At 43.2% G+C, this 23,181-nt stretch overlaps 1 protein-coding gene across 4 annotated transcripts in view; it reads right to left on the bottom strand.

Annotated features, from left to right (window-relative positions):
• Window positions 1-23,181, bottom strand: part of ARNT2 (aryl hydrocarbon receptor nuclear translocator 2) — a 251,764-nt gene that overhangs the window by 77,183 nt on the left and 151,400 nt on the right. For all 4 annotated transcript variants that reach the window (XM_029574575.1, XM_029574576.1, XM_029574577.1 and 1 more), the window contains 2 exons: window positions 20,584-20,735; window positions 7,489-7,564 (listed from right to left, as the gene is read on the bottom strand). In XM_029574575.1, the coding sequence (XP_029430435.1) occupies window positions 7,489-7,564; window positions 20,584-20,735 (228 nt within the window). The remainder of the gene's footprint in view (window positions 1-7,488; window positions 7,565-20,583; window positions 20,736-23,181) is intronic.

Here is a 23,181-nt window from a genome sequence, read left to right as displayed (position 1 = left end):
GATACCCGTTTATTGCTAGCAAATCCAATGAGTGAGTAGCAGGATTTCATTCAATTAATACAGATGCATATTCAAAGAATATCCATTTCAGTGATTCAATTGTCTGTAATGAGATACTATGGGTTGATGAGAAAGAAACATTTTTAACTAGGTTTTGAATCTTTAAGTCAAAGAACTTCACAAATTTGCCACAGTCTGCTAAGGCTTCACAAATTTCCAGATGATACAAAATTGTTCAGAGTAGTTAAATCACAAGCAGATTGTGATAAATTGCAGGAAGACCTTGTGAGGCTGGAAAATTGGGCATCCAAATGGCAGATGAAATTTAATGTGGATAAGTGCAAGGTGATGCATATAGGGAAAAATAACCCATGCTATAATTACACAATGTTGGGTTCCATATTAGGTGCTACAACCCAAGAAAGAGATCTAGGCGTCATAGTGGATAACACATTGAAATAGTCGGCTCAGTGTGCTGCGGCAGTCAAAAAAGCAAACAGAATGTTGGTAATTATTAGAAAGGGAATGGTGAATAAAATGGAAAATGTCATAATGCCTCTGTATCGCTCCATGGTGAGACCGCACCTTGAATACTGTGTACGATTCTGGTCACCGCATCTCAAAAAAGATATAATTGCAATGGAGAAGGTACAGAGAAGGGCAACCAAAATGATAAAGGGGATGGAACAGCTCCCCTATGAGGAAAGGTTAAAGAGGTTAGGGATGTTCAGCTTGGAGAAGAGACGGCTGAGGAGGATATGATAGAGATGTTTAAAATCATGAGAGGTCTAGAACGGGTAGATGTGAATCAGTTATTTACTCTTTCGGATAATAGAAAGACTAGGGGGCATTCCATGAAGTTAGCATGGGGCACATTTAAAACTAATCGGAGAACGTTCTTTTTCACTCAACGCACAATAAAGCTCTGGAATTTGTTGCCAGATGATGTGGTTAGTGCAGTTAGTGTAGCTGTGTTTAAAAAAGGATTGCATAAGTTCTTGGAGGAGAAGTCCATTACCTGCTATTAATTAAAGTTGACTTAGAAAATAGCCACTGCTATTACTAGCAACAGTAACATGGAATAGACTTAGTTTTTGGGTACTTGCCAGGTTCTTATGGCCTGGATTGGCCACTGTTGGAAACAGGATGCTGGGCTTGATGGACCCTTGGTCTGATCCAGTATGGCATGTTCTTATGTTCTATGCTTCAATCTGCTAAGGCTGAAAGATTTAACACGAGGCTTCCTGGTGATTGCTGTGGGATTGCTTTCTAAGCTTCAGTCTGCTAAGGCTGAAAGATTTATTTAACACAAAGCTTTCTGGTGAAAGCTGTGGGATTGCTTTCTACATGAGTTTGCTAAGGTTGAAAGATTTATTTATTTATTTATTTTTAATTTAATTTTTATTAGAGTTTTCAATTTATACAATCAAATTCTTTTGCTACAGAAAAAAGAATCAAAATATTAATAAGAACATTAATACATTAAAGAAAAACAAAAACTATCTGTAACAAAATCTAAACAAAACGTTTATAGGCAATATGAAGGGGGTAAGATATTTTTAAGCAGTATATTTCAAAGAAAATATTTTACTTATAAAGCAAGCATAGCACATGCTCCTTTCTTTCTATTAACCAAATACTCCTGAGAATACTTAGGAATGGGAATCCAAATTCTGCCTCAACTGCTCAACTTCATAAAATACATATCTGTTCCCTTGGTAAACAATTATACAGCGACATGGGAACCTTAAGAAATATTTTGCTTATCTGGAAATCACTTCAGTTCTCATCTGGAGAAACAGTTTCCTTTTCTGCTGCATTGCTCTTGTTATGTCGGGAAAAACTCTTATCTGTTTCCCATAGAACAAATCCTTCTGCTTACGAAAATATACCTGGAGAATTCTATCTCTGTCCGAGAGCAATGAAAAAGTTACTAAGAGCGTAGCTCTTTTCTCGATCGTAGTCTCATAGGATCTTTCAATTATATCTGACAAATTATCCTCTGATTTTTCTTCTTGATGGCAAGTAAAGAATCTTTGAGATTAGAGGCAGCGATGTTTCTGCAAATCCCAATATGTTAAGAAAGTAGCTTTTCAAAAGTTCCTTATGTGGTATCCATTTTGTTTTAGGAAAATTGAGGAACCTTAAGTTAGGCCTCCTCATTTCATTTTCTTAGTATTCCACTTTATGATGCATTATGGAATCTGATTTAATCAATTCTGTTTGCACTTCTTTCACTTTTGTTACTTCAACCCCAATTTCTGTAATTTTCTTTTCCATTTGGGAAAGCTTCTTCTCTTGACTCTGAACATTAGTAACATTCTCTCTAACCATTTTTGTAAGATCACCAATAGCTTTATTTAATGTCATAATAGCTTTCCATATAGCTTCTAACATTACCTTCTCAGGCATTTCAAACTGTGTCGGCAGGAGTACTTCAAATTTGGATTCCTCCTTTCCTTTCTCGGGAACATGCCTTTCCTCAGACACACGCGATTCTCCCTCATACCTTTCATCAGGCCCCCGATCTTCTGGGCTCACAGAGATATTCAGCTCACCAGCTGTATCTCTCCTGATGGTCGGTGTCCTTGGGGTCTGCTGGTCCATTAGCGTTGTCCTTAGTTGTTCACCCCTCCATTCAGCGAGGGGGCCTATTGGAGGAGTCGGCTTTGTTGGTTGTCCGGGGCTGAGGGATGTTTCTGCTGGCCCGGAGTCTCGCGGCTGCTCCCCGCTAGCTTCTCCAGCGGCCCCTCCCACCGGCAACGGTAGCATGGATCTCCCGAAGGCGTCTTCGATTCTGAGTTGCCTTGCCGCTTCAGTTGGAGTCGAGGTAAGTTCACGAATCTTAGCTTTTCGCTTTGTATGCGGCATTATTGCCAAAGAAAAAAGCTCAGGAAAATAGGTAAAGTAAGCAACTCAGGAGCTGCAGCGCCTACGTGCTGCTATGCGGCAGCCATCTTGCCCCCAGAAAGATTTATTTAACACAAGGCTTCTCAGTGAACGCTGCAGGATTGCTTTCTATGCTTCATTCCGCTAAGGTTGAAAGATTTATTTAACACAAGGCTTCCCGGTGAATGCTGCAGGATTGCTTTCTCCGCTTTAATCTGCTAAGGTTGAAAGACTTATTTTCATAATGAACCCTATACAAAGAAACTTCAGCTGCTTACATGCAAGAAATGAGTTTCTCTGCAATGCAAGAGTCTTGGCAAAACTGAATCTACATTGAAGACTAGAATATCTTTAGAAAGAGAGTCATTTTCAGAAACAAGGTAAATTGATTATCTGAAAATTGCCCATCCCTCCTTGGCTAAAAGTCCTTGTAGGTCTCAATAAAGCATGAATTGTAGCCAGGAGTGTGGATTCTATTTTCAAATTTGCAGACGTTATTTTCAAGATAAAAAGCAGATCCAAACCTCTGCAGGTCTGTCTTCCTTTTCACAAGGAAAGTGCATGTGCAGCTTATCCGGCTAACTTTAGGATAGATAGGTACATACAGCGCCAGTGAGCTGGATAGGTTTATCCAGCTAACTAGACGAGTTGCACAGTGGCTCAGTATCTATCTCAATGATTTTTTTTGTTATACCTTCAACCTGACCTGCCATGTTGTTATGACAGAGATCAGCTATTCATTTCAAATGCCTGTAAAACACAAGGGGTGATTTTTATTTATTGCTAATGTAGCACCTATTTGAATGGACCAGTTAAAGACTGCTCTCCTCCTGCCATAAAAATGCAGATATATAGGGCTCTACTTCCACTATGGAATGAACTTCAGATAGTGAACATGACAGACAGAATTGTAGGAAACAACTGATCAGTGAGTCCTGCTTAATTAGCGATTATGGAAATTATGAAATCTTCAATATTAGGCCTCTACCATGAAGTAAATAGGAACGTACACATATTTATTTATTTAACATGTTTTGTATACCGTCATTCGGTTTCGCCATCATAACGGTTCACAATAGTTACATTTGTTAAACAAACGTTGAGTCATATTAGAGAACATTGTTACATCATATTTGTTATAGATAGCATTTACATCATGGTTATTATATAGTTTAAGTAGTTATGCCAGCCTATTTGCATGTGGCTATGTGCATTGTCTTGTAAGTTCTTGGGTTGTCTTAGATGCTTTTATGATTCGCTGAGGCTGTGGACTTTTCTTGGTGTTTTCTTAGTGTTTTCTTGAGTTGTCTTAGATGTTTTTATGTTTCTTTGAGAATGTGGACTTTTCTTGGTGGAAGTTTGTGTGGGATTCTTGTTGTGCTGATGGATGAGATCATTTGCATAGGCTCTGGTAAACAACCAGATTTTCAAGTCTTTTTTAAAGGTTTTGGTATCAGGTTGCGTTCTTATTTCGCTTGGTAATGCGTTCCAAAGGATGGGGCTGGCGAGGGATATAGCTCTCTCACGAGTTGTGTTCTGATGAGTGGATCTTACATGAGGTATTTTGAGGAGGCCTTTGTTCGTTGATCGAAGGTTCTTTTTTGGAGCATGGGGTATGATGTGTTTGTTCAGCCATAGATTTTGTTGTCCTGTGATTATTTGGTGAAGGATTGTTAGAACTTTGTATTCTATTCTGTATTTTATTGGGAGCCAGTGTAAGAGATAAGGGTTGGTGTAATATGCTCGTGTTTCTTTGTTCCTGTAAGAATTCTGGCTGCTGTGTTCTATAGTATTTGGAGCAGATGGATGGTAGTCAGAGGTAGGCTGAGAAGTAAAGCATTGCAGTAGTCGATGTTGGAGAATATAAGTAGTTGTAGTACTGTTCTGAAATCTTCTTGTGTGAGAAAAGGTTTAAGACGTCTAAGTGTGAGTAATTTTTGGTATCCTTCTTTGATTTTATTTGTTATGTGGGTTTTGTAAGATAGCTCTTTGTCTACAGTTATTCCTAGGTTTTGAGCGTGGCTAACAGGAGAGATCAGTGTTTTAGGGTCTTCCATTTTGAGCGGCTGCATTGGAGCTTCACTGACTTTTTTATCTAGGATTATTAATTCGGTTTTCTCAATGTTTATTAGGAGTTCTATGGAGGATAGGCACTGTTTGATTTCTGCGAGATAGCTGGTTATTCTCTTATAAGTTTCTTCAATTGTATTCTGTATTGGGATCAAAATTTGGATGTCGTCAGCATAAAGGAAATGGGTTAGGCCTAGGCGATCCAGTGTGTGGCAGATCGGTAGAAGATAGATGTTGAACAGTGTTGCAGACAGGGCAGATCCTTGTGGGACTTCTGTGCTTAGCTTTACCTTGTTCGATAGGTTATTGTTGAAGATTACTTGGAAACTTTTGTTTGACAAATAAGAGGTGAACTGTTGTAGTGTGGTTCCCGTTGCTCCTATGTCAGATAGTCTGTCGAGTAAGATAGAGTGGTTAACTGTGTCGAAGGCAGCAGATAGATCCAGGAGGATTAACATGTAACTTTTTCCTTTATCGAATCCTCTAAGTACTGTGTTGTTAAATGATAATAGTAATGATTCCGTGCTTACATTTTTTCTAAATCCAAATTGTGAGGGGTGAAATATGTTATTCGTTTCTATGTGGTCAGATAGCTGTGAGTGAACGATTTTTTCGATGATTTTTGCTAAGAAGGGTAGGTTTGATATGGGTCTATAGTTTTGAATATTCTCTGGGTCAAGGTTGTTCTTTTTTAGTAAAGGTTTGATGATTGCTGATTTTAGGCAATCAGAATATATATCCCTTTGGTAAGTGATAGGTTAACTATTTCGGTTATTTTTTATTTATTGAATTTTCAATCAGTTTGGGGATGTTATCAATGGGATGGCTTGCTGGATTCATTTTTTTAAAATAATTTTTTGGATTTCCAGTGTGTATGCGTAGTCGAAGTTATGCCAAGTTGCAGTTCTTTTCAGAAAAGAAGATGGGGTTTGTGTGTTAGTGATGGAGTTGTTGCTAGAGTTGTTTATTAGTTTTTTGATTTTGTCAGTGAAGTATTCTGCAAAGTCATTGCTTTTGTTTGTGTTTGAAGGTGAAGGTGTTCTCATTCATTTGGGGATTTGGTGAGGTTTTGTACGATGTTAAACAGCATTCTGGGATTCTGTTGGTATTTATTTATTTTCGTAGTGTAGAAGTTTTTCTTTGCATTGTGGATGAGTTTTTTGTAATTTGCTAATTGGGCTCAGAAAGAATTGAGTAGAGTGTCTGTTTTTTTCTTGCGCCAGAGTCTCTCTGTTTTTCTAAGTTCACTTTTGGCTGATCTTATATTATCATTATACCATTGATTATGGTGTTTAGGATTTTTAATGGATTTTAAAATGGTTGGGTTTATTTTGTCAGCTACGGCTTTGGTGATGTTAAGCCAGGAGGTGTGGCTGTTTCTGTGTTCGTTAAGTCAATGTTCTTGAGTTATTCTTGGAGACTTTGTTGTAGTATTTCGCTTTCAAAGGGAGGGCGGAATGAGATGGTTCTTATTTTGTCATCACTTCGGTTGGTGTATTATTGTAGGACAGGGTGGTATGTATGAGAGAGTGGTCTGACCAGGGAATTTCTGTTATTTCTGTTTGGTGTGAATTCCAGGTGTCTGTGTTGATAAAAACTAGGTTGAGTGTGTGTCCTGCTTTGTGAGTTGGTCCATTGACTATTTGTTTTAGTCCTATTGTTGCGAGTGCATCTGAGATTGTTTTGCAGGTGGAAGAGTGGGGTTGAGTGTCCATATGTAAATTGAAATCGCCCAGGATGACGATTGGTTTATTGAGTGATAGACTGGCGATTATGAATTCTATGACTGGGGAACAGTTTCGTTCTAGGGTTCCTGGTGGACAGTATACTAGAAAGATTTGTAACTTTGATGAGTCAAAAAGTGCAATTTCTAAAGGAGCGGATATCTTAGTTGTGATGAGTTTCATCTGCATGTTTTTTTTGATAATTAGCATGAGACCTCCTCCTTTCCACATATATTCGCCTAAATTTATTACATTTTTTAAATGAAATAAAATTTAGCTGGAAAATCTCTTCATTTTGGCTGCATTTTTCAAAGGTTTATGGGCTGACTAGAGTTAGCCAGATAAGTTATTTGGCTAACTCTAAATATCGGAATTGGCTGGATAACTTATCCGGCTAACTCAGCTCCACCCTAGAACACCCTCACCCCATCCGCCATTTATCCAGCGAAAAAGTGTCTGGATAAGTACTTATCCAACTAAGGGCGGCCACTGATCCCCAACAGATATTCAGGCACTTCTACTTAACTGGATATGTCCATACTTATCCGGATAAGTCATGCTGAATATTGCCCTCATCACGTTCAGCCTTCTTGAGCTGTATCTCTGACAACTCACTAGCAACTCGCTTACTCAAAAGGAGATAAAAAGAAACACATTTTGTTACTTGGCCCCAATACAGTATCTCCCTGGGTCAGGCAGACGCACTAATCTTTGTTTTTCAGGAACTTGTCCACCCTATTAAACATTCTCTCCCTCTCCTCCCTACTTCTGATGATCTAGATCATTGATGTAAGCAAGTCAGTACCTGAGATATGTCATAAGAAGACAGACCATCTCTCTGCTGAACTTCCAGTTCTGCTTGTTGCTGCTGCTGAAGCTGTCTTCAAATAGAAACATAAAACAAACTGATATCATATGAGAAAGATTTATTTAATCCTGCCTGTACATGTATGGGACTGAAATCGTTATTATCCCAAGAAAGAAGCACTTCCTATTAATAAGGGAAAACTAGAACACTTAAAATATATGGCATCTTTTGCTTCAATATCTACAGATGAATTTTTAAATAATACAGCAAAAACACGAAGCCTAACTTTCAAGCTATCAGCAGTACAGCATTTGCGCATGGTACAGCAGCTGCCCAGTTTATAAAGTACTGTAAGGTCCTGCTCTAGAAGCACACACAGGGCTAGATTTTAAAAGCCCTGTGCGCGTAAATCCGGGAGGATTTACGCACGCAGGGCACTCGCGCGCCGGCGCGCCTATTTTGCATAGGCCGCTGGCGCGTGCAAAGCCCCGGGACACGCGTAAGTCCCGGGGCTTCGTAAAAGGGGCATGTCCTGGGCGTGTCCGGGGGTGGGCGGGGGCGGGCCGGGAGGGCGGTCCCGAGTCCCCCGGCACTGTGGCCTGTGCCAGGGGAGGTGAGGCAGCAGGCGTAACTTGCCCAACAAAGGTAGGGGGAGATTTAGGTAGGGCCGGGGGGGTGGGTTAGGTAGGGGAAGGGAGGGGAAGGTGGAGGGACGCAGAAGGAAAGTTCCCTCCGAGGCCGCTCCGATTTCGGAGCAGCCTCGGAAGGAATGAAGGCAGGCTGCACGGCTCGGCGCGTGCAGGCTGCCGATTTTGCGCAGCCTTGCGCGCGCCGACCCCGGATTTTATAAGATACGCGTGGCTACATGCGTATCTTATAAAATCCGGCGTACTTTTTAAAGATCTACCTCACATATTTCAGTATGCACAAATATTTCCAATTCAAGAAAATGTTTACTTCATTTACCTATTTAACCTATTGCTTGGATAGGGATGGCCGATGCAACAGTAGGTTTGGCCAGTCTGACCTTTGGAATCTGTTTGAGGTGTAGAAACCAATTTTCTCCTGCCTAGGGCCCGTTGTTTGGGTTCAGGCTGTCTCCCCCTCTGTTACCTATAGCACTATTGTTGTGCCCATTGGCACCCAGTTTGGGTGTCTCTTGGTCCCCTTCTATGTTAGGGAGTAGCCTGTAGCTGGCGATTCACCCATGTGTGAGAACTACCATCCTGTTTGTCCTCAGAGAAAGTAGAGCTGCTTACCTGTAACAGGTGTTCTCTCAGGATAGCAGGATGGTAATCCTCATAAAACCTGCCCACCTGGGTGTCTCTTGTTTTTTTATTTATAACTTATTCTATGTTAAGAGACTGAAGAGGGACCCTGCGTGGATACATGGTATAGGGAATGCCTATAGGAAAACTTATGTTGGTTTTCCATGTCAGGGCTCCATCTGATGATGTCACCCAAGTATGAGGACTAATATCCTGCTGTCCTTGGAGAACACCTGCCCTCCAGAAAACCTTCCAGCCACCAGCACTAAAAGTCTCATCCCAAAGGGAAGGTGGCTGGTCAGGCAGAAGATCTATGCCAGACCTGCCTGCTCTTTACCTCTGCCGAAGACCACATTCCTGATCTGCCTGCTTCTGATTACTGCTCCCCCGGCCTGCCTGGCCGTGACACAGAGTTTGGGAGAGCACAGTTGCTTACCTGTAACAGATGTTCTCCTAGGACAGCAGGATGTTAGTCCTCACATGTGGGTGACATCATCCGATGGAGCCTGGCACGGAAAACTTTTGTCAAAGTTTCTAGAAGCTTTGACCAGCACACTGAGCATGCCCAGCCTGCTGCTGTCCATGCGAGGTCCCCCTTCAGTCTTGTAACATAGATGAAAATATGAGCGAAAAAATAAAACAACAAACCGGAGGGAGAACCCAACCCCGTGGGGAAGCGGGCGGGATTCCTGAGGACTAATATCCTGCTGCCCTAGGAGAACACATGTTACAGGTAAGCAACTGCACTTTCTCCTAGGACAAGCAGGATGGTAGTCCTCACATGTGGGTGAGTACCAAGCTCCAGACTGTCCTCGCTAACATGAGGGACCAACAGTGATTGAACAAGGTGCCAACGGGCACAACTGCGATTCTATGGGTCGGCTGAGGACTTTCTGGTTCCCACAGAAGCATGGACAGGAAGAGTTGGGTTCAGGTCTGGAACAGATTGCGCAGAACGGATTGACCAAAGGCACTGTCCTGGTGCCCGTCTTTGTCCAAGCAGTAATGAGCCACAAACGTGTGAAGGGAACTTCAGGTTGCAGCTCGGCAAATTTTGACAACAGGGACTGCATGCAAATGGGCCACCGACGTCGCCATGGCCCGCACAGAGTGAGCCTTTACTCTGCCGGCTAGCGGGAGGCCTACCTGCGCATAGCAAAAGGCAATGCAATCTGCCAGCCAGTTTGACAAGGTCTGTTTACCTACCGCTACTCCCAGGTGGTTGGAATCAAAGGACACAAATAGCTGGGTGGACTGCCTGTGGTTAGCTTTATGATCCAGGTAGAAAGCCAAGGCCCTTTTGCAGTCCAAGGTATGAACAGCCCATTACCCTGAATGGGAATGAGGCCTCAGAAAAAAGGTGGGAAAAACGATGGACTGATTGAAGTGGAAATCAGTAACTACCTTGGGCAGAAACTTAGGATGCATACGCAAAACTACACGATGGTGGAAGAACCTCATGTATGGCGAGTATGTAACCAGAGCATGAAGCTCACTGACCCTGTGAGCCGACGTAATCTCCCAGAAGACTCGGCAAGGTGCCACAGGTAGTCCAACAGTCTAGAGAGGAGGGCACAAGAAAGGATTTAAGTCATGCCTCTCACACCAGATGGAAAACCTTTTCCACTTCAAACTGTAGGACTTCCTGGTGGAAGAAAGGTGGAAAGAAGGCAAAACGATTACCGGCATGGTTAAAAGGGGAGGTGAAAGAAGCTATTTTAGCCAAAAGATCTTCATTCAAAAATTGGAAGAAGGATCCAACAGAATAAAATAGGATAAAGCATAAACATTGGCAAGTTAAATGTAAGACATTGATAAGACAGGCTAAGAGAGAATTTGAAAAGAAGTTGGCTGTAGAGGCAAAAACTCACAGTAAAAACTTTTTAAAATATATCCGAAGCAGAAAGCTTGTGAGGGAGTCAGTTGGACCGTTAGATGATGGAGGGGTTAAAGGGGCACTTAGAGAAGATAAGGCCATCGCGGAAAGATTAAATGATTTCTTTGCTTCGGTGTTTACTGAAGAGGATGTTGGGGAGGTACCCGTAATGGAGAAGGTTTTCATGGGTAATGATTCAGATGGACTGAATCAAATCACGGTGAACCTAGAAGATGTGGTAGGCCTGATTGACAAACTGAAGAGTAGTAAATCACCTGGACCGGATGGTATACACCCCAGAGTTCTGAAGGAACTAAAAAATGAAATTTCAGACCTATTAGTAAAAATTTGTAACTTATCATTAAAATCATCCATTGTACCTGAAGACTGGAGGATAGCAAATGTAACCCTAATATTTAAAAAGGGCTCCAGGGGCGATCCGGGAAACTACAGACCGGTTAGCCTGACTTCAGTGCCAGGAAAAAAAGTGGAAAGTGTTCTAAACATCAAAATCACAGAACATATAGAAAGACATGGTTTAATGGAACAAAGTCAGCATGGCTTTACCCAGGGCAAGTCTTGCCTCACAAATCTGCTTCACTTTTTTGAAGGAGTTAATAAACATGTGGATAAAGGTGAACCGGTAGATATAGTATACTTGGATTTTCAGAAGGCGTTTGACAAAGTTCCTCATGAGAGGCTTCTAGGAAAAGTAAAAAGTCATGGGATAGGTGGCGATGTCCTTTCGTGGATTGCAAACTGGCTAAAAGACAGAAAACAGAGAGTAGGATTAAATGGGCAATTTTCTCAGTGGAAGGGAGTGGACAGTGGAGTGCCTCAGGGATCTGTATTGGGACCCTTACTATTCAATATATTTATAAATGATCTGGAAAGAAATACGACGAGTGAGATAATCAAATTTGCAGATGACACAAAATTGTTCAGAGTAGTTAAATCACAAGCAGATTGTGATAAATTGCAGGAAGACCTTGTGAGACTGGAAAATTGGGCATCCAAATGGCAGATGAAATTTAATGTGGATAAGTGCAAGGTGATGCATATAGGGAAAAATAACCCATGCTATAATTACACAATGTTGGGTTCCATATTAGGTGCTACAACCCAAGAAAGAGATCTAGGTGTCATAGTGGATAACACATTGAAATCGTCAGTGCAGTGTGCTGCGGCAGTCAAAAAAGCAAACAGAATGTTGGGAATTATTAGAAAAGGAATGGTGAATAAAACGGAAAATGTCATAATGCCTCTGTATCGCTCCATGGTGAGACCGCACCTTGAATATTGTGTACAATTCTGGTCGCCGCATCTCAAAAAAGATATAATTGTGATGGAGAAGGTACAGAGAAGGGCTACCAAAATGATAAGGGGAATGGAACAACTCCCCTATGAGGAAAGACTAAAGAGGTTAGGACTTTTCAGCTTGGAGAAGAGACGACTGAGGGGGGATATGATAGAGGTGTTTAAAATCATGAGAGGTCTAGAACGGGTAGATGTGAATCGGTTATTTAGTCTTTCGGACAGTAGAAAGACTAGGGGGCACTACATGAAGTTAGCATGGGGCACATTTAAAACTAATCGGAGAAAGTTCTTTTTTACTCAACGCACAATTAAACTCTTGAATTTGTTGCCAGAGAATGTGGTTAGTGCAGTTAGTATAGCTGTGTTTAAAAAAGGATTGGATAAGTTCTTGGAGGAGAAGTCCATTACTTGCTATTAAGTTCACTTAGAGAATAGCCACTGCCATTAGTAATGGTTACATGGAATAGACTTAGTTTTTGGGTACTTGCCAGGTTCTTATGGCCTGGATTGGCCACTGTTGGAAACAGGATGCTGGGCTTGATGGACCCTTGGTCTGACCCAGTATGGCATTTTCTTATGTTCTTATGTTCTTAAGGTTTCCGAGACATCACTAGTACCTGGGAGAAAGAGTCTGAGAGCACTGAGATAATAAAAATTTATTAGAGGCATCTTTTCAATGGAAAAGTACCCATTAGCCCCAGGAGGCATTGAAGGGTCTTGAAACCGTCTCACATTAGATAACAAAAGACACATGTATCTCTTTGTAGTTCTAGAAAGAGCTGTAAAATGCATGTCTTCAAGGTTAGGTTAGAATTCCCAGGCCAGCTAAAAAATGTTAGTGTTAGCAACTGTTTTCACCTTGTAATCTTAAATCAAGAAGTGTTTATAGTAACATCTTGGAAGAAAGTGTATTTAAATGGAGTCAATTGGATACCTGATTAAGTCGGACTCTGCAAATTTAAGAGCAAACTTCCTTATGCGCATATGAATAAAGACTTTTAATTCTGAGAAACATACAGTCGCTGCTGTTGTTTTGTCCTTAGTATAACATAAGAACATAAGAAATTGCCATGCTGGGTCAGACCAAGGGTCCATCAAGCCCAGCATCCTGTTTCCAACAGAGGCCAAACCAGGCCACAAGAACCTAGCAATTATCCAATCACTAAGAAGATCCCATGCTACTGATGCAATTAATAGCAGTGGCTATTCCCTAAGTGAATTTGATTAATAGCAGTTAATGGACTTCTCCTCCAAGAACTTATCCAAACCTTTTTTGAACCTAGCTACACTAACTGCACTAACCACATCCTCTGGCAACAAATTCCAGAGCTTTATTGTGCGTTGAGTGAAAAAGAATTTTCTCCAATTAGTCTTAAATGTGCTACTTGCTAACTTCATGGAATGCCTCTTAGCCCTTCTATTATTCGAAAGTGTAAATAACCGATTCACATCTACTCGTTCAAGACCTCTCATGATCTTAAAGACCTCTATCATATCCCCCTCAGCCATCTCTTCTCCAAGCTGAACAGCCCTAACCTCTTCAGCCTTTCCTCATAGGGGAACTGTTACATCCCCTTTATCATTTTGGTCGCCTTTCTCTGTACCTTCTCCATCGCAATTATATCTTTTTTGAGATGCGGAGACCAGAACTGTACACAGAATTCAAGGTGCGGTCTCACCATGGAGCGATATAGAGGCATTATGACATTTTCCGTTTTATTAACAATTCCCTTCCTAATAATTCCTAACATTCTGTTGGCTTTTTTGACTGCTGCAGCACAATGAGCCAACGATTTTAAAGTATTATCCACTATGATGCCTAGACCTTTTTCCTGGGTGGGAGCTCCTAATATGGAACCTAACATTGTGTAACTACAGCAAGAGTTATTTTTCCCTATATGCAACACGTTGCACTTGTTCACATTAAATTTCATCTGCCATTTGGATGCCCAATCTGTTGCGTCTGTCGCTGCTCGACGCCCTCACTCTGCCCTCTTTACCTCTGTGGTGACTCCCTCCGGGTCTGATGGACGGTTAGCTGCCACGGTGTCTTCTTGCTGTCTCCCTCCTGCGTCCCCGGACTGGCACGACACTGCGGATCCGCCATGTTGCCTGATGATGTAGGGTGCGCGCTCCGATTGATGTACCAGCAAGGGCGCGAACCTCGGGGGGCGTCCCCCTGGTATGACGTCATCCACTTCCAATATAAAAGGTCTCAGTATTCGCTAACAAATCGAGTTAGCAAGGGGATTGCTTCTGTCTCCTCGGACTTACCAGGGGTACCCGCTCCTCGGGGGCCTCGCTCTCTTTTCTTTATTTCAGATTGCAGATAGGAACCGGTACTCGCTCCTCGAGGCCCATGTTCCTGAACACTCTGAAGATTCTCTACTGCCTGGAAGCTATCACTGATACAGACATTTGTGAGTTACCATTGCTCTCTCTGGAACCAGGTACTCACTCCTTGAGGGCCTAACCCTTTCCAGCTACTGAGCTTCCTAAAGACCTTATGTAAGTTTTGTCATCCAGTTTTGGCTATGAACACAGCATACCCTGTCTACTCACTATCTATAGTTTCTCTACAGCTCAGCAACCCTGGGATTGCTGTTCCAGTACCTGAGGGACTTCAGCCCTGCCTGGCATATCAGCTCACTACTGCCACCTCTGGTGGTTCTACTAACCTGTCTAATAAAAGAATTATATGTGTCTGTCTCCATACCCAAGCCTAGCCGGTGGTCCTTCTCAGGATATTCTCCTGGGGGCACAGTCATCTGCCATCGCCCCAAGGATCCACCTATCTACATTCCTCTACAGCTGAGTGCCCTCTCCAAGCACTCTGCTGGTAACAAATTGCTACTCCTTCCCCATCAGGAGTCTTCAACAACAGATTCATATCAGATTGCTAACTCCGCAGTCTATACCTTAACAGATTGTTAACTACAGAAACATAGAAACATGGAAACATAGAAATGACGGCAGAAGAAGACCAATCGGTCCATCCAGTCTGCCCAGCAAGCTTCACACTTCTTTTTTCTCATACTTATCTGTTTCTCTTGGCTCTTAGTAACCTTAGGTTCTATTTCCCTTTCACCCCCACTATTAATGTAGAGAGCAGTGATGGAGCTGCTTCCAAGTGAAATGTTAAGTTTGATTAGTTGGGTAAGCGGCAGCATAGCTCTCTGCCATTGAAGCAGAGATATGCGTGAAGTATTAGTTTTTCTTCTCCCCTGCCCGTTGAAGCAGGGAGCTATGCTGGATATGCATTGAAAGTGAAGTATGCCTTGAAAGTCACATTAACTATCAAATATTGAAAAGCCTAATAATTGGTAATTGAATAAGCCTAATAATTGGTAATACTATAGCCCATGAACCCATCCCTGTTTTTTTTTTTTGTTTTTTTAAATTGGGAAATGGCAGCCCTTCATCCTTCCGCTCCGTGAAGGTGGAACACCAACCGCTGGCCACTGGCATCCCGCTCCGTGAATGCCTCTGTGGCTACTGCCGCTCCGTGCAGTGTTTTGCTGCCTGCTCTTTATACGCATCCTCTAGACCTGATGGATCCACAGTGTTTATCCCACGCCCCTTTGAAGTGCTTCACAGTTTTGTACTTCACCACTTCCTCCGGAAGGGCATTCCAGGCATCCACCACTCTCTCCGTGAAGAAATACTTCCTGACATTGGTTCTTAGTCTTCCTCCTTGGAGCCTCAGCTCGTGACCTCTGGTTCTGCTGATTTTTTTCTGATGGAAAAGGTTTGTCGTTGTCTTTGGATCGTTAAAGTTTTTCAAGTATCTGAAAGTCTGAATCATATCACCCCTGCTCCTCCTTTCCTCCGGTGTACATATTTAGATTCTTCAATCTCTCCTCGTATGACATCCGATGAAGACCCTCCACCTTTCTGGTCGCCCTTCTCTGTACCACTTCAATCTTGTCTCTGTCTCTTTGTAGATACGGTTTCCAGAACTGAACACAGTACTCCAGGTGAGGCCTCACCAAGGACCTGTACAAGGGGATAATCACTTCCCTTTTCTTACTCGATATTCCTCTCTCTATGCAGCCCAGCATTCTTCTGGCTTTTGCTATCGCCTTGTCGCATTGTTTCGCAGTTGCCTTGTCGCATTGTTTCGCAGTCGCCTTGTCGCTACTCCCTCTACAGTGTATGGGCAGAGCTATGAATTTACCTCAACAAGTTGAGTATCAGAAACATGCTAAAGTACCAGATAACCTGTTTGTTTTTCTTAAAAATCTGCAGGTTGCAAGTCAACAAATAAGTGCTGCCAGAGCTAAGCAATCCAAAGTGCTAGAACCTTCGAGGGTGTGTGCAGTAGGAGATTTAGTCTATCGCCGCAACTTTACCCACAGAACTTGGAAAGATCCGGTGTACACTGGACCATACAGAGTAACAACGTTAACTCCTACAGCTGCTCGCTTAGATGCTGACACTACCTTCACACACTTAGCTGACTTGAGGCCGTGTCCAAGCACAGATGCTACTTGCTGAGACTTACAATAGGAGCTGAGCATATCAGATTATTAATTCCTCCTTCCACAGGAGCCAGTTCATAACAGATTGCTAACTCCTCCCTCTACAGGAGCCGATTCGTAACACAATCTTCCAGTCTTGCAAGGTCCTCCTATAATGTATCACAATCCGCTTGTGATTTAACTACTCTAAATAATTTTGTATCATCCGCAAATTTGATAACCTCACTCGTCGTATTCCTTTCCAGATCATTTATATATATATTGAAAAGCATAGGTCCAAGTACAGATCCCTGAGGCACTCCACTGTTTACCCTTTTCCACTGAGAAAATTGACCATTTAATCCTACTCTCTGTTTCCTGTATTTTAACCAGTTTGTAATCCACGAAAGGACATCACCTCCTATCCCATGACTTTTTAGTTTTCTTAGAAGCCTCTCATGAGGGACTTTGTCAAAAGCCTTCTGAAAATCCAAATACACTACATCTACCAGTTCATCTTTATCCACATGTTTATTAACCCCTTCAAAAAAATGAAGCAGATTTGTTAGGTAAGACTTCCCTTGGGTAAATCCATGTTGACTGTGTCCCATTAAATCATGTCTCTCTATATGCTCTACGATTTTGATCTTGAGAATAGTTTCCACTATTTTTCCCGGCACTGGAGTCAGGCTCACTGGTCTATAGTTATCCTGATCGCCCCTGGAGCTCTTTTTAAATATTGGGGTTACATTAGCTATCCTCCAGTCTTCAGGTACAATGGATGATTTTAATGATAGGTTACTTTAATGATAGGTTACAAATTTTAACTTTTACATTACAATGCCAGGGGCTGAAGGACTACACGCTCATCCATGTCACCAGCGCTAACGACCGGAGGGTCAGATGGCGCAGGGTACCCTGATTCTGAGAGATAAGGTCAGGCATCGTCCCCAGCCAAACGGGTGGCCGCACCGACAGGTCCTGCAGAAGCGGAAACCAGACCTGTCGAGGCAAAAAGGATGCCACAAGTATCATGGTCCCTCCATCCTGTTGAACCTTTAGTAACGTCTTCAAGAGTGTAGAGGAGGGTAGGAATACAGCAGACCCTTCCTCCAGTGAAAGGAGAAGGCATAATAGGCCGGAATCTCGCCCCCCGACCACAGGGAGCAAAGCTTGTTCACTTTGTGGTTAAGGAGCAAGGTGAAAGGGTCCACGTCTGATGTGCCCCACCGGTGGAACAGTTTGGCCGCTATCTTTGGGTCGAGGGACCACTCGTGAGGCTGGAAGGAGAGGCTTAGGCAGTTCACCAGCACATTCAGGTGTCCCGGCAGGTATGTGGCTCGTAGGGACATCCCTTGGGACAAGGCCCAGGTCAACACGTGCACTGCCTCCCGATAGAGCAGGAACGAGCCTGTGCCGCCCTGCTTGTTGATATTCCACATGGCTACTTGGTTGACTGTCCGAATCAAGACTTTCCTGCGAGACAACTGGTTTCTGAATGCCTACAAGGTATAACGGATTGCCCGAAGCTCTAGGAAATTTGACAATGGGCTTCAGAGGTGGTCCAGAGACCCTGCATGTGGATACTATTCACACGCAGACATCGATGGAGAGGGCCACCTGAGGCGGAGTGGCTTGGAAAGGGTTCCCCCTTTCCAAATTGGAGAGATCTTCCCACCAGGATAGAGACGTGCAGAGGGTCCATGATTCTACGTGAGTCTCGAGGTCCTGAGAGGCCTATCGCCATTGGGATCGTAGGGTCCATTGACCCTCCGCATGCAAAGGCAGGCGAGAGGGGTCACATGGAGGGAAGCTACCATGTTGCCTAGCAGGCAGAGCAGAAGGCGGGCGGATACCTGCCGACTGTTCCATACAGGGGCGGCCAGTGAGGTGAGAGGAAGAGCCCTATCCCTGGGCAGAAACACTCTCACCTGCGCTGCATCCAATCTGGCCCCTATGAAGTCCAGCTGGGGAGATGGACAGAGTTGAAACTTGGGGTAATTGATAACAAACCCTAAAGTCTGCAGTGTCTGCACCGTTAGGGTCAGAGCACTCAAGGCTCCTGCACAGAAATCGCTCTTGACCAACCAGTTGTCTAGGTACAGGAAGACATGTACCGATGACGCCTTAGATAGGCAGTCACCACCGCTAGGCATTTGGTGAATATGTGGGGGGCTGAGGCTAGCCCAAAAGGCAGCACTCTGTACTGATAGTGGGCCTTCCCCACCACGAAGCGGAGGTACTTCCAATGACCAAGGAATATGGCTATGTGAGCGTAAGCCTCTTTGAGATCGGAGGAGCAAAGCCAATCTCCTCTTCTGAGGCGTGGGATCAGCGTGCCCAGAGAGACCATCTTGAATTTTTCTCTTGCGAGAAACTTGTTCAACACCCTGAGATCGAGGATGGGGCGCGAACCGTCATTCCTCTTCGGAATGAGGAAATACCTCGAACAGAACCCTCGGCCTTGTTGATGGCGAGGGACAGGTTCTCTGTGCCTGCCACAAGGAGGGCGGAGAGTTCCGTCTGAAGTATGACCAGTTGGGCAGACGAACCCCACGATGGACATGGGGAAGAGGCCTCTGGGAACCGGCTAAAGTTTAGATGGTACCCCTGACGGATGTTAAAAAGGATCCAGCGGGTCCAACATTATCTCTTCTCAGCGATGGGCGAAGCCCAGGAGCCTGCCTCCGACTGGAGATCTGATGTCAGGGGTACGGTCAACTGACTTCTGCTCCCTCGCCACCAGTCAAAAGCCCGTTGCCAGAGCTTGCTGGGGCGCCGGCTGGGATCTAGGCAACTCGCTGTTGGCGAGGGCGGCCCCTGGAGCTGGTATGAGGCGAGCAAGTCCTGGAGGCCGGAGGATAGTATTTCCTCTGTCTGTAAAACGGCTTCCAGAATCCTGGCCTAGAGAACTTCCTGGCCAATGATGGGGCATCAGAAGTGCTAGTGGACAGCTGCTGAAGGGTGTCGTGATGGTCCTTCAGTTGCACTACCACATCCTGGACTTTAAACCCAAAGAGGTTTTCACCTGTGCAGGGGAGATCGGTTAGCCTGTCTTGGAAATGCCCTGGTATAGTCCATCAAGCTAGGGTGAGAAAACGTAGTGGAAATGGCATCTTTGTAAGACTTTCCTTACTCCAAATGACATCAAATCTTCACCGAGGTGTACTGTGCTGTTCATACGTCTCACTCTACATGAGAAACTGGCCTCGAAACCCTCACCAACACCTCACCGCAACCTATTAGATGTCCCTCCTATAGAGATGTAAATACTTCACTACTATGAAGGCCTTGTAGATAGTCTCTCTCTCCCCCCCCCCCCCTTAGCGCAAGATGTGCAAAGTGGTAAGTTACCACGTGGTGCGGTAATAAAACATTCTGCGGTAATAAAACATTCTGCCATAAAACATTCTGCGGTAATAAAACATTCAAAAACACCCTCAAAACCTGGTTGTTCGAACAAGCTTTCACACTATGATCATCGATTAATCTGAAATGCCGTTTTCTTGTTTACGTTTCACTAGTTTCCTGTTACTATTCTCTCCCTTATGTTTGATTCAATCTGCTAATTTATCTGTTCTCCATTTACGCCTGCTATCCCTATTTGCAATATTTGTGACTTGACATTAACTATTGGAATAGGCCTGTAGCAGGTTAATTGCATATATTGCTCTCCTGCTAATATCGTTATTGAATTAGAATATGCATTTGTTCTTTATAGTTAAAGTAGTTATATTAGGCACTCCTTAATTCCGTTATTTATGTAAAGCCTGTTGCTGTCATTTGTTTACTTCCTGTAAAGCCTGTTGTATGTAAAGCCTGTTGCTAATTTATTGTTTACTGTAAACCGAGGTGATGTATATCTTTACGTGCCGCGGTATATAAAAATCACTAAATAAATAAATAAATAAAAATTCTAAAATTTTCCTAAAAACGCCCCTTTTTCTTAACATGGGTGTTATCAATGCGTTCCAAAATGTAGGGAATAAATAGCAGGCCGAATTTAGGAGCTCAGTTTCTTTTCACCTATTACTACAGATCCCTATATAGCAAGGAGACTAAGTGTGTGATGGCTCTATTCTCTGAACTTAATGCCGAAACAGGCCCCAGGTATGTTTTAGTAATTACAATATCATGAACTAGCATTTCATAGCAAATGAACAGCACTTACTTCACATTGGTATTAGTGCATATAATGTACTCAATCTCATCTGAATATGGATTCTGGAAGGTAAAACTGCTGGTCCTGATCAGCATCCATTCCCGATTCTTGGTGCGAAAACGATACATAACAGAGAGCACTTGACCTTTCAGTTTAAGAACCTGTAGATGGATGAATGAAAGACAATTTGCAACAGGTTACCAGTGAACAATATTAAGAAAGCAAAGAATAAAAGGTCTGAATAAATTATACTTAAAAACAGGGCTTAATTTGTGGGGGGAACAGCCTGGAACACAGTTCCAGCACTTTTCACTTCTTTTCAGGCTTAAGAGGCAGAGCAGCAGGGGTGTTCTGCTCTAGCCCCTCCCCTCCAGGCAGCCTGCAAGGAAGAGAAGAGGAGGGGTGAGCCTGAAGCACACAGAGAGAAGAGCAGCCACTCACCTCCCTAATCCAGCCCCTGCCCTCTTTCATAGAAACATAGAAATGATGGCAGAAGAAGACCAACGGCCCATCCAGTCTGCCCAGCAAGCTTTCGCACATTTTATTTTTCTCATATTTATCTGTTACTTTTGGCCCTTAGTAACCTTTTGGTTCTGTTTCCCTTCCCCCCTCCATTAATGTAGAGAGCAGTGTTGGAACTGCATCTAAGTGAAATATCTAGCTTAATTAGTTAGGGATAGTAACCGCCACTATAAGCAAGCTACACCCATGCTTGTTTACCCCGACTATGTAATTCAGTCCTTGGTTGTTGTCTGTATACAGATCCACTTTTCTTCATTCCCCCCTGCCATTGAAGCAGAGAGCTATGCTGGATATGCATTGAAAGTGAAGTATCAGACTTTTCCCCCTGCCGCCGAAGCAGAGAGCTGTACTGGATATTTATTTATTTTATTTTTTATTTAACATTTTTTATATACCGACAGCCGTTTGCACATCGTATCGGTGTACAATGAAACTCAAAACAGGTAGGCAGAGCCTTTACATGGAACATTAACTATAAAATTTGAATTAAAAAGGTATAACTGGAAGACTTACAGGAAACAAAATGGTAGGCAGGGCAATTCCTAGAACAGTAGCTATAAAATTAGAGATAAAGGTATTTAAAAAAAAAATACAGAAAACACAGGTTTTATATGTATGAAGTATCAGTCTTTCTCCCTTGCTGTTGAAGCAGAGAGCTATGCTGGATATGCATTGAAAGTGAAGTATCAGACTTTCTCCCTTGCTGTTGAAGCAGAGAGTAATATGCATTGAAAGTGAAGTATCAGACTTTCTCCCCTGCCATAGAAGCAGAGAGCTATGCTGGATATGCATGAAGTATCAGTCTTTCTCCCTTGCCATTGAAGCAGAGAGCTATGCTGGATATGCATTGAAAGTGAAGTATCAGACTTATTTGGTTTGGAGTAGTATCCGCTGTAATAAGCAAGCTACTCCCTGCTTTTTTGTGAATGGAAATCCTTCCCCCCCACATTACCTCTTGCCGTTGAAGCTTAGAACAATGTTGGAGTCACATTAACTGTGGGTGTTTATTGAATAAGGATATTATCTCCGGTAGTAGCCATCATTCCCGCGAGCCACCCACTCTTCAGACACATCCTCTAGACTTTATAGATCCACAGTGTTTATCCCACGCCCCTTTGTTCCCCCTCCCTCCTCCTCCTCCTCCTCCTGTATTGCAGAGAACAGAAAGGGAAGGGGTGATACTGAAGTAGACACTGCAGAGCAAAGAACATTCTCAAAAAAGGGTTTAACTTAGACAGAAATCCACCTTTTTGAGCTGCTTTTAAATCTTAGGCCTGATTGACTGCTTTTAGCTTCATTAACTTTCTTTTCTTTACTTTTCTAACCATTGTCTTGCTTTATGAAATGCCTCAAGTCTCTTGTCCTGTATGTTTGTCTTATTAGATTGTAAGCTCTACTGAGCAGGGACTGTCATTTTTTGTGTGTTTGCACAGCACTGCATATGTTGTGTAGCACTATAGAAATAAGCAGTAGTAGTAGAATCGGAAGGTTAGATATAGGTCAATGGCTTTTTCAATATGGGTCTGACCTTGGCAGATTTTAAAGAAGAAGGGCAAGCCCCAGAGATAAAGCAAATGTTGCTTACCTGTAACAGGTGTTCTCACAGGACAGCAGGATGTTAGTCCTCACATATAGGTAACATCACAGGATGGAGCCCAATCACGGAACACTTTTGTCAAAGTTTCTAGAACTTTGAATGGCACCTACAGGGCATGCCCAGCCTGGCACTAAACCTGCAGCCAGTAGGGGTCCCCCTTTAGTCTTGTTTATAGCTACAGGAAGTGCCACAAATTAAAATAATAAAATGTAACGAACCTAACACCGCGGGGTAGTGGGCGGGTTTCGTGAGGACTAACATCCTGCTGTCCTGTGAGAACACCTGTTGCAGGTAAGCAACATTTGCTTTCTCACAGGACAAACAGGATGGTAGTCCTCATATATGGGTGAATACCGAGCTGAGGATGTCAGAGTATGCACCAAATGTACCCAAAGACGTGCAACAGGCACAACAACTGGGGTGGAATTTGGTAGAGGGCATCCTGAACCCTAACGGGCAGGCGGAACGGGGTTGGTACATCAAGTTGC

This window comes from Rhinatrema bivittatum, chromosome 13 (genome assembly GCF_901001135.1).
Source record: "Rhinatrema bivittatum chromosome 13, aRhiBiv1.1, whole genome shotgun sequence".
Classification (NCBI taxonomy): Eukaryota; Metazoa; Chordata; class Amphibia; order Gymnophiona; family Rhinatrematidae; genus Rhinatrema; species Rhinatrema bivittatum.
The sequence above is the reverse complement of the archived record's forward strand: the minus strand, read 5'-3'. Positions and strand labels throughout refer to the sequence as shown.